At 43.5% G+C, this 18,287-nt stretch overlaps 1 protein-coding gene across 4 annotated transcripts in view; it reads right to left on the bottom strand.

Annotated features, from left to right (window-relative positions):
• Nucleotides 1–17,813, bottom strand: part of LOC145439661 (uncharacterized) — a 129,984-nt gene extending 112,171 nt beyond the window's left edge. For all 4 annotated transcript variants that reach the window (XM_080317188.1, XM_080317187.1, XM_080317190.1 and 1 more), the window contains exon 1: nt 15,747–17,813. In XM_080317188.1, the coding sequence (XP_080173314.1) occupies nt 16,224–17,363 (1,140 nt within the window). In that variant the 5' untranslated portion in view covers nt 17,364–17,813 and the 3' untranslated portion in view covers nt 15,747–16,223. The remainder of the gene's footprint in view (nt 1–15,746) is intronic.
• Nucleotides 17,814–18,287: the final 474 nt, after the last annotated feature.

Below are 18,287 nucleotides of genomic sequence, written 5' to 3'. Positions count from 1 at the left end.
AGCATTTTTTGCTGCACTGCAATCGATATGATTTTCATCGGAACTTTTTAATCGACAGGGCACGCGAGCTCAAAATCACTGCAACACTCGAAAATCTACTGATCATCCCCGAAATGTTATCCCATGTTGCAGAATTTGTTATATCTTGTGGTACTTAGGGGAGATGTGGTACCGATGGATCACTGGGACCGAAAATACTTGAAAAATTCTCCATGATAATTCCATGATTACACTCCGTGAATTTGTCTACAGTTACATGCTGACAGAATCTTTCCTCACATACAAAATAATTCGACCTGCGTGAGTTATGGGGTCTGTGACGAATGATTTACGTTTTAGGGGGTGTAAAGTAAATTTGGATCGGCATTTGCATTTTTCTATATCACCTTCCAGACTAACAAACCCGCCATAAATTTTGATGTGAATTATAGGGCTTATATCAGGGTATATAATGGCACATATTTTTTTAATCAATACCATCTTCGAGTGGACTATTTTCAAGTCAATTACAATATTTATGGGGTGGGGGACCTATGGTACCATAGCCAAATCAAGCAAAATAGATGGGCCAACTAATCACTTAACAACAGAAACTCGCCTACATATATATTGGCTGTAAATCATAGGTACCTGTGGTGTTTTATCGCTATTACGAGTTATTTGAAAGTCAAAATGTCGATTTGCGGGTAATATGTATGTGGCATTAATTTTGTAAGTTAAGGCGTATATCAAAACATGATTTTATGCCAATATTTCAGTTGATATAATCGATTTTATTCTTGAAGGTCACGATGAAACATTTTTCATTGGCTTGCTGTAGCTTAGCTTATAGTACACAACAAAACAAGTAAACAAATTTGAGTTTTTGAGCGTATGTCTCATAGGTCCCATGGTCGTGTGCCGTTGCACCCACCGGGTGGGGACCGATGAAACGTTCGAGCAACAAATTTTAAACGTTTATAACTATTTTTTGAAAAGGCGGATATTCATGTAAATGTCCGCGATAGGTAGAGCTTGTATCGAAGTATTGAGACAGCAAAAGATCTGCCATTCTCGGCTGAAGATTTGAGGGCCAGAGATCATTTTGCAATTTTTGATCCATCGGTACCACATCTCCCCTACTTGTAAATCGGTTATTGACCATATTTTGGTAAATCGCTCATTCTAGTCCGTGACGCACCTGGCCTTACAGGCGAAAAGCGTCACTCATCTTTTCATCAATAATAATAATAATAAATTATACACCGCACTTCCGGCAGATAGGGGAGATGTGGTACCGATGGATCAAAAATTGGAAAATGATCGCTGGCCCCAAAATGTTCAGCCGAAAACAGCAGATCTTTTGCTGGCTCAGCACTTTGATACAAGCTCTACCTATCGCGCACATATACATGAACATCCGTCTTTTCAAAAAATAGTTATGGACGTTCAAAATTTGTTGCTCCAACGTGTCATCGGTCCCCACCCGGTGGGACCAATGGCACACGACCCAGGGACCTATGACACATATACCTTAAAAAACTCAGATGTCACAACTTTTCTTGCTCAGTATTATAATCTAAGCTGCAGCAAGCCAAAGAAGAATGTTTGGTCGCAACCGTCTAAAAATCGAATAAATATTAACTCAAATGTTGTCATAAAATCACGTTTCGATTTAGGCTCGAACTTATAAATTTGAGGGTAAATACATATTGCCCGAAAATCGACAGTGTGATTTCTAAATACCTCGTTATAGCGATAAAACATCATATGCAATTATTACATAAAGTTTTCTGTACGTAGGTATGTTTCATTTGTTTCATGGTTAGTATGCTTGATTATTTTGCTTGATTTGGCTATTGTATCATCAGTCCCCACCCTACCAATTTTATACATGAATCGAAAAAAAAAATCCACTCTAGGAAGGTACTGAAAAAAGTAATAGGTGCCATTATATAGCCTGATACAAGCCCTACACTTCACAATAAAAATGATTGCTGGTTTGTTCGTGTTGAAGGTTACAAAGAAAAATGTATATTTCGATCTAAATTTAGTTTACACCCCCCAACACAAAAAACATCTGTGAGAGACCCCATAGCTCGCGCACGTCGAATTTTTTGGTATGTGAGGAAAGATTTTGCCAGCATGCAATTGTAGACAAGTTCACGGAGTGTAATCATGGAACTATCATAGAGAATTTTCAAAGTATATTCGGTCCCGGTGATCCATCGGTACCACATCTCCCCTACAGTACATCTTTTTTTGGAATGGTATGCATGGAGAGATGTGTATTGGAAAATGGAGTCTGTTCATTCCCAGAAGTGTTGTTGATCACCCTATGCGAGCGTACTAGCGCCACTACCAACGTTTTGATCGCGCTAACGATGTTCTGTCTTAGTCCTACCTATAGGGGAGATGTGGTACCGATGGATCATCACTCGGACCGAAAATACTTGAAAAATTCTCCATGATAATTCCATGATTAGACTCCGTGAATTTGTCTACAATTACATGCTGACAGAATCTTTCCTCACATGCAAAAAAAATCGACCTGCGTGAGTTATGGGGTCTGTGACGAATGATTTGGAGGTTCATTCCTATCTCTTTTTAGGCTTCCTCGTTTTTTTCATTCTCTACCTTGAGGGGCTATTTTTTAGACTTTTTATTGTAAAGACGCTCTTACCACACCGACGGAGGGGGGAGAATTACATATAACCGTATCACGCTTCGGAACTTGCTAATCCACGGCCATGAATCAAGCTGGAGCCTCCACCGCCAATGGCTGTGATTCGCTAATTCGCCAACATATACTAACATTTTGGTCGGTGATAACTAAACAAGGGTAATTGGTCCGTGATGTTGAGGTGTGGCCGAAGGTGTTCACCTTTTTCTAGTCACCTCCATCAGAACCGTAGGCTGAACAGGGACATGACGCAGGTAGATGACCCTTTTGTAAATCTATTTCGACGCAGGTAGATGACCCTTTTGTAAATCTATTTCTAGTCAAAATCTTGACATGTCTTCGACATCGATGATCATTTTCGCCTTACCGATATTGCTCATTTTGATTCCGGAGATGGCAACTTATAACACTGTCCATATTTTGTAAGACACTGCTTTTGAGGTTCTAATCTATAAAAAACGATTATTCATTTAATTGGTCTCGATGTGAAGTTTGTACATTTGACAAATCAAAATTGCTGACATGCCCGCAATCATTAGCCCCCGCTAATTCGCTTTATCCGACATATCGCGTGTACAGCTTATAACGTGGGTATTTGTTGTCCGGTTAGTTACGGTGCTGTCAATACGTGGACCGCGGGACAAATGTGGCCCGCAAGAATGTTTTGAGTGGCTCGCGAGGTAATTCTTGAAATTATTTATATTGTAAAAAAGACCATTTTTGTGAACTTGCAAGACCAACTTAAACTTTGATTAACCTGACCGTGAAATTTGAGAAGTTTGTTTGTTTTTGCAGTATTCATGGTGTTTGTCGACGATGGGATGTTGATGACTAAAGTATTAGTTCCGACGCATTCGCGTAGCCAGGGCCAGCGACATTTTTGTGCATCTGCGTATGTGATGATGACAATAAAGTAGAATTTCGTAGAAGATTTATTTGACTTGAAATTATTCTCAGCACTTCTCGCGATTTATTAACACTTGATTTCTTGCTTTTAGTATTGATACCCCTTCTAAAAATTAAAAATTACAAATACGCCTAATTTCCAGAATTGAGTCTAAGTACTTTCACCATTATAAGACAACGGTCGTGCAACATGCCACTTCACGTCTGCACTCGCAGAAAGATCGTCGGCAATGAAACCTTTCCAAAAATGGTAGACGCATGTTCGCCGACATCCTCGATTTTGATATGTCAAAGCGCCGAATAACCCTGGTCCTTGCAAATGAGCTCAGCGGTATACAGACATTACCCGCAATATATGCAAGTGACAATATTATTGACCGAATTCATTCAATAACTTTGAAATATTTTCGCGCAGCTAGATCAGGATTTCATACTGAGTGTTCATGACATGATTGTTATAGATTTCAATGCAACTTGATGCAATACAACGTCCGCAAATCAATGTGATGATAACAGCAACACCGTTATGATGGACGCATCTATTAAGCATGTGATAATTCCTGTTCGCTCCTATCGAACGTCTAAAAAATGACCATGAGCATTCAAATGACCCGCGCAATAGCTCGTAAATCTTAAGTGGCCCTTTGGCCGAAATGGTAGGCCAACCCTGAGTTAGTTCATTGCGACTACGTCCTGGAATGAGGCCGTGGATGGCGAAATGATTGCCGACCCTTGCTCTATTGTTATTGATTCAACCATATATATGCGTAAGGGCATTTCCTGGTTCACACAAAAAGAAATGGACTTTACGTGTATCAATATTATTTATGGCGATAATCAAATTGAATTCCATGCATATATTATCATAATAAATCTGGTGTAGCCTACAAGTGGCGGTTGCCCAAGGTGAAATTCTGGAGGTCCTAATCACTGGTGATTAGTCGGTTTACTAGTTTAATGCTCTGACCCATAAACAGGGACGAAACTTGGCGAGACAGTGCAATGACACGTTCCACAAATGCAACATAAACGAAATACTAGTTATTATTATTATTATTGATGAAAAGATGAGTGACGCTTTTCGCCTGTAAGGCCAGGTGCGTCACGGACTAGAATGAGCGATTTACCAAAATATGGTCAATAACCGATTTACAAGTAAGTACCACAAGATATAACAAATTCTGCAACATGGGATAACATTTCGGGGATGATCAGTAGATTTTCGAGTGTTGCAGTGATTTTGAGCTCGCGTGCCCTGTCGATTAAAAAGTTCCGATGAAAATCATATCGATTGCAGTGCAGCAAAAAATGCTCGACTGTATCAGGTACTGTACAATGGTCGCATAGGTCGGTGTCGCTACATCCAATTTTATATAAATGCGCTTTCAGGCGGCAATGGCCTGAACGAAGCCGAAATATTATTCGTTCGTAAAGCCTATGTCGATGCATCGATGGAAAGTGGCCATCAGTCAATGATCTATGGAAATTTCGATAGTGACCTCCACGCTCATTTCGTTGATATTCGGCGTTCCAGGTCGCTCTACAGTATTGACGTACTTCGGCTTTCGCCTCAGCGTGGCTAATTTTTTCTGGAAGCGTCTGAGAAGGGGTATTTTCGATATTGGTCCTGGCAGCTTGCCAAGCCAATTTATCAGCTAATTCATTACCACCGATATCAGCATGCCCCGGTACCCAGGCCAGGACAACAATGGCGCCTTTCTGAACCACTTGATTCAGCAAGCGACCACATTCAAATATAACATTCTGCGTTTGCGGTGCCTGCAGGTTGGTCATAGCGGATAGCACGCTCAGACTGTCCGATAGAATCAGATATGTTTGTTGGTGTGAGCCATTCTGGCAGATCCATTTTAGAGCGTGGAGAATGGCTTGTGCTTCTATGGAGAAGATTGACTTAAGAGTGGAACACGACTGGGAAAAGTTTATCATCAGCGACGGGATGGTAAAGGCAAAACCGGCTCCCTCTGCTGATTTGGAGCCGTCAGTGTATATTTCAGTGGCATCCCTATATCGTTCGAATATGAAGTCCAGGACTATGGGTTTATGCGACAGAGGTGCGATATCTTTTTTAATGATTTTTGCAAGGTCTAAATCAATATTAGGTGATTGAATCAGCCATGGAGGCAAATTTGGAAGACTTTTTCTTTCCAAGACAAGGTTATTCAGAGACTCGACATTGGTGGCGATGTTGAAGGTAATGAATTTTGGGTTCATGAGGCTATATATCTCCTGCCAAGAGTCTTCAAGCACTCCTAATGTTGGATGTTCGTGAGCCTGGTAACCTCTAAGGTGACAGCGATAGTTAAGGCTAAGCTGTTTGTGGCGCAGATGGAGAGGAAGCTCGTCACATGATGCTTCAAGTGCACAAATGGGGGTGCTGCGCATTGCTCCACAGCAGAGGCGGAGAGCTTGATTTCGTATGGTGCGTAACTTGTCCAGATACTTTTTTGGGGCGAAGTAATATGCTGGTAACCCATAGTCAATCAGTGATCGTATCAGCGCCCTGAAAAGTTGCAGCAATGGTCTTTTACTCGCTCCCCATGTGGTACCAGTCACGACTCTGATTAGATTCAGTCTGTTGGAGCACTTTTTGGAAATCGTATCGATATGTTGCTTATAGTTAAGCAATTTGTCAAACGTGATACCCAAATATTTGTAGGTGTCGACAAATTCAAGTTCATGGTCACCAGTTTTCAAGATAAGTGGAGGAATTTTCCTTTTCTTCGTGAACAGCATGCCTACGGTCTTTGCCTTGCTGATGGCAAACCCCCATCTGGAACACCAGTCGCTTATTACATCGAGTGATGATTGAATGGAAGACAAGAGGGGCTGGATAAGAAGACCGCTATCCCAAACAGCGCAGTCATCTGCGAACACCGCATGTTCAGACCGATGACCTAACGAGCTCGGTAAATCATTGATCATTACCGCAAACAGCAAGGGGCTGAGAACGCTTCCCTGTGGTATACCGTTCTGCAGTACATAACTGTCGGAAAGAGTGTTTCCTACGGTCACCTGGAAAGTTCTGTCAGAAAGGAAATTTGTAATCCATCGGTGCATGTGTCCGCGTATACCGAGCTGGTATAGTTTGTACAGAAGTGCGTGGCGCCACACCATATCGCAGTGTTGGGATGACTCGAGTCATGACTTGACTCGAGTCAGACTCGAGTCACTTTTTCGTATGACTTGACTTGACTCGAGTCACTTTGCTAAAATGACTTGACTTGACTTGACTCGGCGTATCAGAAATGTGGTTTGACTCGTGACTCGGAGCAAAATTCACGAGTCAATTTCAAGTCATCAAGTAATCGGTGTCGATAAAAATCACTGTATCTTCCATATGTTCGTATTATTCGCGCAAGGCTGGTGTAACCCGTGACAGCGACCAATCATTCAATGATCGTGCGTTTTACTGATCCTCCATTGTTCTCTCACAAATATATTGATGGCAAACGAAGTGATAGAAACTTACAGTCTACATCAGGGGTTGTCAAACTTTTGAGCTTGCGGGCCGCATTCAACATCTAAATCCATTCGCGGGCAGCACTATATAAAATTTGGATTATAAACCAAAACGCAATATTGGTATTTGATAATATAGTGAGGACATGGAGATAATATATGTGGTTATTTAAAACAAAAAAAACATTGCTTTGATGATATCGTACTCGCGAGATTTCATCGGCTGGTCGACCTCAATAACCAATTTGTCAAAACTATAGAGATGAAAGTCGGTTAGAACCGGATTGAAATTTAAGTCTGTGAGCAGCGTTCTGTTCATAGATTTACTAATTCCACTTTTGGTGTAGTTCCAGGACACACAATGCTGACAGCATCATAACCATGTTAGCTTCAAACACACTTACACTATGTGTAGATAAAATATAAATACCCCAATTCTATGCATACCGAGAACGAATCTACCTAAGACACGCGCAAATCGTTTTTTAAAAGCACATCACTGAGATAATTAAAACTGTAGTGGCCAATCCGAAATCCCACTCGCGATCTGAATTATGCCAATCTCGTTTAGGATTTCTGTGATGTTTAGCAGTTGAAACCTTTCAAACTGCGTGGGCCTTGAGATCGGGTTGTCGCGCCAGAAATTATAAACATAAAAATTATAATAGGAAGTATTTACCTTAGAACAGTGGTTCTCAAACTTGTTACCCCCCCCCCCCCCCCCCTTTATGATGGTGAAACGCAACCAGGATGCTAGTAAACCTAACGGATATTTTGATGGCATGGAAGGTTACGACTGTGGAGGAGAGTTTTTTACCTATGAAATTCATATTAAACACAGAGCAATGATTATGAATTGGGTTACAATCGCGCGGAGCGCGAATTTTTTTTTCAGTAGTGCTCAGCTTCGCGCCCCCTTTAGATGCAGTCACACCCCCAAGGAGGGCGTGCACCCCAGTTTGGGAACCATTGTCTTAAAATTATATTGGTGAAATATACTACGAAAAAGTTTAATCAAGTCCCTACATTAATTCGATATTTAGTATATATTTTATCAATATTTTTAAAAAGTTTCTTTAGACTCTCGCGGGGCGCACAGAACGGTGTTGCGGGCCGCATGCGGCCCGCGGGCCGTAGTTTGCCCACCCCTGGTCTACATTGTCGTAAACTATAGTAAAGTAAAGTAATCTAATAGTAAAATGTCTATTTCTGTTCTGTGTTCTTAACTTCACCAAACTATAAAACAAGAGGTTTTATTGAAATTGAATTCGAAAATAGTTTATATAGTCATCGGTCCATGGACATATGAGCATGCGACATTGCAGCATGCGACATTGCAGCATGCGACACTTCGGCATGCGACAATTTGGCATGCGTCACATGAGCATGTGGGTTAAATTACGGGTTAGGGGTAGGTTAGGTTAGGTTTATGGTTGGGTTAGGGTTAGGGTTTAGGTTAGGTTAGGCTAGGTTAGGTTAGGTTAGGCTATGTTTCGGGTTAGGGTAAGTTATTGGGTTATACACTCACATGCTGAAGTGACGCATGCTGATGTGTTCCATGCTGAACTGTCGTTTTCCATTAAGTCGCATGCTCATATGTCGGGCAACCATAGTCATCAACCATTGGCGCAGGCTCGAATTGTATCATATCAATTTGCAAAAGGGTAATGTATCGCATCTTATCTCTATTTTTGCTGGTAACTATAAACTGAGGCTGTGGAATTACTTACGTAGTTTATTAGTTCTACTTATATGTGAGTGATACATGGCCTTACTTGCGTGTATATTTAACTCTATTTCGTTCATCGGTTCAAAATCAACGACCACTAACTCTGTACCCAGCTAGCACGCCCACTTGGTATCCAGGTGGAATTTAGGTGGTTAGGTGGGATGGATGATCGGAATGGGTTAGTAACATGTAACCCACATCGAAACCAAGCGGGATTTCCATCCATAAAGATGCGTGGTTATACCATACCAATCCCAGGTAGATTGCAATAAGTCTCTTCTAATTGTACCTATCAATTTGAACTCGGGGGAGTTTTACTTGTTGAGTTTTTGATATCAAATCATCTTGAAACATGAGAAATCCACTTATGGAGGAGCTCAGATTTCCCATATATCACCCACACAGAAACCAACCTTATTTTCCATCAATGTTATTTGGTTTATTTCATCGAATAATAAATGTGGTTCCATATGTAGTAAAGTTTTCTAGCTGTTATGCGATCCCTGTTGGTTGCTCGAACCTCGAACATTAAAACCCCTACCATGCTTTACTTCGTCAATGTGATTTGAACTATTTAAAATTGACCGTTTGTCACACTGAAGTGAACTTAAATTTCCGTTGCTAGAGTACTCAATTCCTCACAGCGTGCGGTATAATTTTCTTGCGTGGATCCCATTACCTTTATCCCTTATCTGTATCTATTATTTTTACCTCAGGATTAATTTTACTCGTAAAATTTCTGTGATCAAATAATTGGAACTTGTTATTTTCGTCAATGAAGAATGGTCGACTTTTCATACGGCTCCCACATGTGACCGAGTTGTTTTCTGAAATAGATGCTTCTATTATATTTTCCTACAGCAAGGTTTGTTCATCTATATAGTAAAGTCATATTATAATCGGTTTCCGATTTATTCATTTGCGATGCTGGTCGCTGGGACATTTCCAAATTGAATTCCACCACCATATGAATTGAATTCGGGTACTGGTGACGATAAGCGCCTAAGAATCGGGCGGCCTCGGTTCGACTCCCGTTGGAGGTTTGTCCGGGCTCCTCTTCTTACGACATGAGACCCGAGAAGGACTCGACGAAAGAATGCACTCACAAGTTATGGAAATCGCTAGCAAGGGCCGTGGCCTCGAAAATGATCAACATCGAGAGTAACTGTGACGGCGGGCACTCTAAGCCGAGGTATATGTCAGTCTAAAAGACGGCAACTGCGCGTCGGTCGGCATCCTCCTATCTGTTCATGACATCGCTTTGTATCTTATCGCATTGTACATTGTGTGTGTCTTGTTCAGTTGAAAATATAACTCAACGATTACACTTAAACAGTGACGATGGCCTCACTCACCCACCGTAAAGGTTATTATTTACTCAGATTACCGTATATATTGTTTGGTTTGAGTGAGTGTTGGTAGCAGGTATGTACTGTACAGTATACAATGTTAAAGTTAACTAACGTGTAGGGTTTACCAAACATCGCCTTAGCACATGTCTACATCGCATTCTCGGCCCACTTACACTGTCACTGCTACTGCCACAAGGACCGGGGTCGTAATATTGTCTTCGCTATCAGCTTGGTGGGTTACCCACATGGTTCCCCAGAAAATACCTCTGTAATATGGGGCCAAAAATGTACGGTTCCCGATTGGTTTCACCAGCTGGTTACCACAATTCATCTCACCTTGATACCTTGTGGTACCCAAGTAGGCGTGCTACCTGGGTATTACAGACAGCTAGTAATATGCAATGACGTTAACATACCTCAAAAAGCAATTTGACTTGAATTGTGACTTGACTCGTGACTTGACTTGACTTGACTCGACTTGACTCGAGTCACCTCCAAAAATCGACTGACTTGACTTGACTCGAGTCACCTTCGAAAATCGATTGACTTGACTTGACTCGAGTCAAAATGTGCAATGACTCGAAATGACTCGTGACTCGAAGGTAGTGACTTGATCCCAACACTGCCATATCGTAGGCTCGACTTATGTCTAAGAAGACCGCTACCACCGATCGCTGGTGATGAATATTCTTGTAAATCGTGTCGTGGAGACGCAGTATGTGGTCCAGGGTGCTTCGACCACGCCGGAAGCCGGACTGTGAGGGATGTATCAGATTTTTTGACTCCAAATCCCATCTTAATCGATTGGTGACCATTACTTCCATGACTTTACAAATGTGACTCGTGAGAGATATAGGACGGTACGATTCCACAGAGGTAGGATCTTTGCCCTTTTTGGCAATTGGGCAGACTATGGCATGTTTCCACGAGACTGGCAATTTCCCCGTCTCCCAGGATGCATTGTATAGTTTCAAAAGATCGGTGCGACCGGAGGATGATAGATTTTTTAACATCGAATACCCTATGGAGTCCTCCCCGGGTGAAGTTGATTTTCGGCTACGCAAAGCTTGATTCAGTTCGGCAAGAGTGAATTCGATGTTTATGATCGAATTCCTGTGCCGATCTGGTTCGTTGTCAGCGGTAAGATGAACCGTGTTTTCAAAGTTAGCCTTCGTTATACGAAATCCTGCTGGGTAGTTGTCGGAGCTGCTCGTTTTTGCGAAGTGTGAAGCCAGTGTATTAGCTTTGGTTCTGTTAATAGACCCGTTCGACTTCAGCGTTGGTATGGAATTGAACGTATGCACTCCCGACATAGATTTCATAACGTGCCAGACTTTCGCCATCTGCGTACGGGAGTCCAATGTACCACAAAAATCCTCCCAACATTTGCGTTTAGCAGAAAGGATGGTTTTTCGACATTCGGCTCTCATGCGTTTGAAGGCGATCACGTCTCGAATGTGAAACGTACGTTTCATTTTCAAGTAAGCAGCCCTTTTCCTGCGCACAGCACGGGTACATCCCACGTTCCACCAAGGTACGGCTATTTTCGTTGATATTTTCGGTCGTGGGATCGACTCTCCCGCCGCTAAAAGTAGGCTATTTGTGAAATGGCGGTGAAGGTCTTCAGTTTCCCCCATAGGAACGAAGTTGGATTGGAGGTGGAAATCCGCAGCAGCCGAGAAGGCTGACCAGTTCGCCTTACTGTAGTCCCATCTACGTTTTGATGAATTGCACGACGCCCTATTATTGTATGTGGTCTGGACTACAACGTGATCACTACCGATGAGCTGGTCCGTTACTGTTGTGGCACATCTCGCCGCAATGTCCCGAGACGACATCGACAGATCAAGAAGTGACCAGCGATGGACGGCATCACACGCAATATTCATACGAGTGGGTGACGATGAATTCAACAGGACAAGGTCGTTTCTATCCATTATTTCGCAGAGTTGGTTGCCACGTGCATTTGTCGAGTGGCTCCATGAAGAATGGTGCGCATTGAAGTCGCCGCATATAATGGAGCGTGATGACAAAGAGTCGAATATCCTAAAATCACTAGCTGTAGTTTCACAGTCCGGGGGTATGTAAACGTTGCATATGTTCAAGTTCCCTACTCGCACACATAGTACCTCAAAAACGGCTGACGAGACATTATTCGAAAGAGACGCATTGAGCGATGCTCGAACTAAAGTGGCAATGCCGCCAGAGTGCACCGTCTTATCACGGCGGAATAGTTGGTACCCCCCTAGTTTTGGTGTGTACTTTTGGACAAGATGGGATTCTTGAATAAGAATAACGTCTGGTTGAATGGTTAAGGTTGACAAGTAGTGCTTAAATTCGTGTAGCTTGCGATAGATGCCCCTGCAGTTCCACTGTAAAATGACTAAAGAGTTGTGATTATCCATTTAAAGTGCCATTTGACGTCTGGGAGGGAGTGTCTTCGGTCTCACCAAAGCTTTTTGTGACATTTTTCAGAGAGACTGGGTCAACAGAAAATCCCAAATATTTGCTGGCAGCTTTGGCTACAATAGTATGTAGAACGGTACAACTGTCGCTAGATTTGCAAGCATTTACAGTTATCTTAACGATTTCAGCAATGAGCGCAAGGAGGACTACGGGGTCAATAGAAGCAAGCCCGCTTGATGCGGTTTCGACTGTGGGGTTGGCAGCAGTTCGAGCAGGTGGTGGTTGTCGCCAGTGGCGCAGGTCACCGTCGTTGGGCTGTGGGGTGGTAGGCCTGTAACTCCGACCACGGGTTAGTACATTCTTATAACTAAGCCGCTGCGGGTATGGCTTTGAGATCCTGTGTACGTCAAGTCTGTTGGGGGCAGAATCGTCTACGATTACCGACTCATGGTACTCGGACACGGTCTCGGGAGTTTCCTTGGGTTGTGGTTGTGGTTGTGTGAGGGACATATGATATCCCTCTCTAAGAGCATTAAATTTGGCTTCTTCCTTGTATATGATGCAACCACCATATGCAGCGCTGTGTTCCTCGTTGCAATTTACACATTTTTTGTTGTTTGAACAGTCGTCATACGTGTGATCACGGCCACCGCATTTGGAGCAGCAACGTTTTCCGCGGCAGTGCTTGGCGACATGCCCAAAGCGATTGCATTGGAAGCATCTCGTTGGCGGTGGATTATATTGTCTCGTTTTAAAACGAAGATAGTGGAACATCACGTGCGGTGGAATCGTGACCGTGCTGAAAGACAGCAGAACTGCAGTTGTGCTAACAGTGCCATCTTTCGTTTTTTTGGTGAGCCTTTTAACATGAATTACATTCATGCTGCGAAAACTCTCTAAGAGCTCCTGTTCCGATATTTCGACAGGTACTCCAGGGATAACTGCGCGACTTGCGTATGGTCTGGGTTGAAAGATTGATGTCTTAATTTTAATGGTTGTCGATGCGGACTTCAAAATGGTGCAATCAAGGAGCTGCTTTGCTTGCTTTTCGTTGTTACAAGTGATAAGGATGTCACCCGAGCGAAGAACCTTGATATCAGCATAGCTGCCTATTGACGCATAAAGTGCCTTATTAACCAAGTCTGGATGATACGATTTCATTAGTCTACCCTCTCCACTGAGCAAAACCTTGAGATTTCCCGAGACAGGGATGGAAGACGGTACGGCAGAAGATACTTGCGAAGGAGATGTTACTTTAGGACAAGGATCTGGATTGTTAGGCGTAGTTGCATAGTCTCTAGCTATAACCTTAGCGCCATTTCCATTTTCATCGGAGTCACTCTCAGCTTCCTTAAATACCGTTATTATTAATTAAAAAGAGATCGGAAATTAACAACCACCATGTTTGGACATCAGGATGACAGGGATTCCCAGCCCACACTATTATGATATGACTGCTGACTACAATGCTTTCAAACGGCTGTTCAATCGGTGTGCAGCAAATCCAAGATTGCATATCAAGATCTTTCATATAGATAGGGGTTCAAGGTGGTACTTAACAAGAATAAAATCCAGTGTCGATTTACCTTGTTTTATGATAATGAAAGTTGTGGTGTTACTGGTCGAGACGCTGAATGAACCCTTCGAAGGAACGATCACGGCGACATACGCTCTGTTGCAACGATAAATCGAGATCATGTCGTTATTGCTTTATATAAAAAGCCTAGTGAGCGTCGAAAGTGGTTGCCAACAGGTGTGGCTTTGGATTTATTTTCCACTAATAAATTGTACAAAGTAGGGCACGAATGGCATTTTCTCGACCCCTTGGTGATTAAGCATGATTAATTTCCTACCGTGCGTTCATAGGTTGGATGACGTAAACACCATTCTAATGCACCATTCGTCTCCCTTGCAGGCTGCATGGCTATGCCTGATCATTGGATGGCGCGAGGTTACCATCATGCATGTGAAGGTCTCATGTTTTTGGTAATCATGCTGTTCCGAATACGATTGTCATTTGCACCAGGCCGATATTGGTTCCTGCTGGAGCTGCGATTTATAGCACGACTCGCTTTTGTTCTAGGCTTTTGTAAGACACCGCTTACTGAGACCCCATGAGGAAGTGCCTAGATAAACTCCAACACGTAGGTAGGAATTTTTGAGCTCGTGAGCCCATCGGTGTCGCAGCTGTGGATCATACCACTATACGCTATCCTAGATGGGATGATAATTGGTGAATTTCGCCGTCTCGATACGTCACTGCTCACCACATCTTATAGCAATAGACTATGGATATAGTGTGCCTATAAGACACATATATATTGATTGAGATAACGTACGCGATATCCAGGTTATTCTTAAGGTTATGGTTGTTGCCGCACACAGACTGGCCATCGCATAGATGATTCACCGCCGTCTCAGCGGGAGCAGTTTGCGTCAGATCACAGGAGGAAACACTGTCGTCGCCCAGAGTTATATCCAATTCGTCTGCACTGGCTGTGAATCTATAAGAGATGATAAAGATTAGTCACACGGAGCATAGAGAGCGCATTGTTTAAATGCAAGGAAGTATTATATCATCGTGTTTCCGACGCGGAGTTGAACAGTTGATATTGTACATGAACAAATTGTTTCAATATGCGTTTGGCTTCAAAACCGGATGGAGTACCCATGACATGGCTTGCAATTTGTCGAACGGTTGGGTGATATATTCTATTTTCTCAACTGGGGCATACGATAAGTTATTAAGGTATCGTAGGCCCCGACTCAGCATTCAATGGTTTAGGTCGGTGGTTCTTGAACTGTTTGACACAAGACTTTTCCAAGCAGCACGCGAAAATGTCTGCAGTCTGCATTTTATATTGAATTTGGTCTATAATTTACTATCCTTTGCAGTAGATACACGGTGTAACGATCGAATGCAAACATACCATTACGTAACAACTACTGTAGTGGTGCAGCAATTTCACGTTAACATGTCTGAGTTCCCACAAAGAAAACCAAGCAACTTGTGAGATTTGCTTTAGGCTGCTTGGCGCTAACAGACTAATTATTCAGTAAATTGTAGCGACCCTGATACGGCGCTGTCGACCTAACAGGGACGTCGTTGTTCTTCGGTTCAGAAACCCTCTCGACGACGACCCGCTACCACCAGCATGCCATCAAGTACACCCAGGAGTATTTACAAGTTACCAATTTAATGCCAAGCCACTTAATACAACCAAATACTCCAATCAGTACCTCACAGAGATATACTGGCACTACACTACATTACAAGTACAAATACACAGTTCACAAGCATTCCTAAGCTTCCTACTAAACGACCGCGCACTCAATAACACGTGCAGCCAGAAACGCAAAGAACATTCTACCAGCTTCCGCGAAGCAAGCGCACACTAGTCAATCAACTGTGACCAACAATGCAATCACTGAACCATTACAATATTCAATTCCCAGGATGTTACACTACCCTCCCCTTTCTTGATTGGATTTTCCCCAAAAATCTCAATCACACAAACAAGACCTACAAAGCAACCAACCATGCTCTAGTACCAGCTAACATAAACAGCTCAACAACACACAGAAAGGACCTATTACACTTCGTTCCGCTAAATCAAATGCAATATCGTTGACCGTAACGTCCATTCCGAAGTCGTCATCACAGTGCATCTCGACTTCCACAATCCGGTCACGTCACCCCACCAACTACAGTCAGCCTCCGACCCTCCATCAGGAAGCATCCGTCGGTTCCAGGCCGACACCAATGAGCATCAGAGCGCTCATACACCATCAGTTCGACACCTTTCTCACACGCAGTCACGCTTACGCCAACGTGACAATCACATTCCTGCTGCTTGATCCCAGGCAAACACGAAACATTGCCTTCCACGACCAATACCGAACTTACAGTCGAAACCGTCTTAACAGCCGCAGTGTCAGCTTTTCCACTTTCCACATCGCCACGTTCGACTCCTCCCTGCTGCTCAGTCACAGGCAAACTCGGTCCATTGCCTTCCACGACAAGCACCGACCGTACCGTCGATACAGGCTCAGCAGCATCAATACCAGCTTCCCCGCTTTCCATATCAGCACTGCCGACTCTTCCCCGCTGCTCAGTCACAGGCAAACTCCGCTCATTGCCTTCCACGACCAGCACAGACAGTACCGTCGAAACAGCTTCAACAGCAGCAGTACCGGCTTTCCCTCTGCCATCGTCCCCGCGACAGACTTCTCCGTGCTGCTCAGCCCCAGGCAAACACGACCCGTTGCCTTCCACGATCAGCCCTGATCGTACCGTCGAGACAGCCTTAACAGCAGCAGCATCAGCTTTCCATCTGTCATCGTCACCGCGACAGATCTCCCTATGCTGCTCGGCCCCAGGCAAACATGACCCGTTGCCTTCAACGACTCCATCAGCAGCACATTCCCGTTTGCGTTCACAAACACCTGCTTTCCCGAATCTGTCTTTTCCGCGAACGACACCTCGCTTTCCGCCACCCGGCTTCCGTGGCAACCCGACAGATTTGGTAACACCAGGCACTGCAGCAATGTCTTCACGTGAGCTCTTCAGAGAACCTGAGCCATCACTTCCAGTCTTCCGTCCCCGAAGACTCGTTCTCACCGATAGCAGCCCACCAAGGATAGCATCTAATCCAGAGAGAACAGTTAACCCCAACTGTCGCTCCCTCTCTCTGCTCCTTTCAAACTCTTGCTGCAGCCTGTCCATCCGTTCATTGTGTTCCTTGATGCCTACTCGTAGCTTTTCCGAAAGATACTGGTTATCATCCCCAGAGCATAACTGCTTCGATCCGGATGCTTTCCAAACCATATCTTTCCAACCGTCACCGTCAGAGAGAGGTCCTGGCGTGCTCGCCAAATTGTAGCGACCCTGATACGGCGCTGTCGACCTAACAGGGACGTCGTTGTTCTTCGGTTCAGAAACCCTCTCGACGGCGACCCGCTACCACCAGCATGCCATCAAGTACACCCAGGAGTATTTACAAGTTACCAATTTAATGCCAAGCCACTTAATACAACCAAATACTCCAATCAGTACCTCACAGAGATATACTGGCACTACACTACATTACAAGTACAAATACACAGTTCACAAGCATTCCTAAGCTTCCTACTAAACGACCGCGCACTCAATAACACGTGCAGCCAGAAACGCAAAGAACATTCTACCAGCTTCCGCGAAGCAAGCGCACACTAGTCAATCAACTGTGACCAACAATGCAATCACTGAACCATTACAATATTCAATTCCCAGGATGTTACACTAGTAATTGGCAAGGAGGATAAGTTTTCCAATGTCGAAACGTAGTTTCTGCCTCGACAGGAGAGCGTGGGCAAGGGACTTATATCGCCGTAAATTCCAAAAGCGTCGAATTGAGCTTGGACATGATCTCCGATGGACATTGAGTAATGTTGTTCCCGGTATAAACGAGTAGCGCGAAGTAAACGCAGCCGCTGCGACTCACATCTCACAAAATACATTTCGTTCTCTTGCTATTCATTGGTGTTATGTGTAGACACTATATAGACAGTTAAAGACCTTTCAAGGAAAGCGTAGGTAGACGAAGACGGAACTGCTTGACAGCTTTCTAGGTTTTTATTAACGAAATTCAGGGTCTCAACCCCCTTGAAGGCTAGATGAGTTGAACCATATTAAAAATATAAAAACGTTGACGAGTCAAGTCATTTCCAAGTCCCTGGTTTCCGCATTTGACCGAATACATTGAGGAGTAAT

Source organism: Botryllus schlosseri, chromosome 5 (genome assembly GCF_051294905.1).
Source record: "Botryllus schlosseri isolate E-star chromosome 5, Bs_hap1, whole genome shotgun sequence".
NCBI classification, from domain to species: Eukaryota; Metazoa; Chordata; class Ascidiacea; order Stolidobranchia; family Styelidae; genus Botryllus; species Botryllus schlosseri.
The sequence above is the reverse complement of the archived record's forward strand: the minus strand, read 5'-3'. Positions and strand labels throughout refer to the sequence as shown.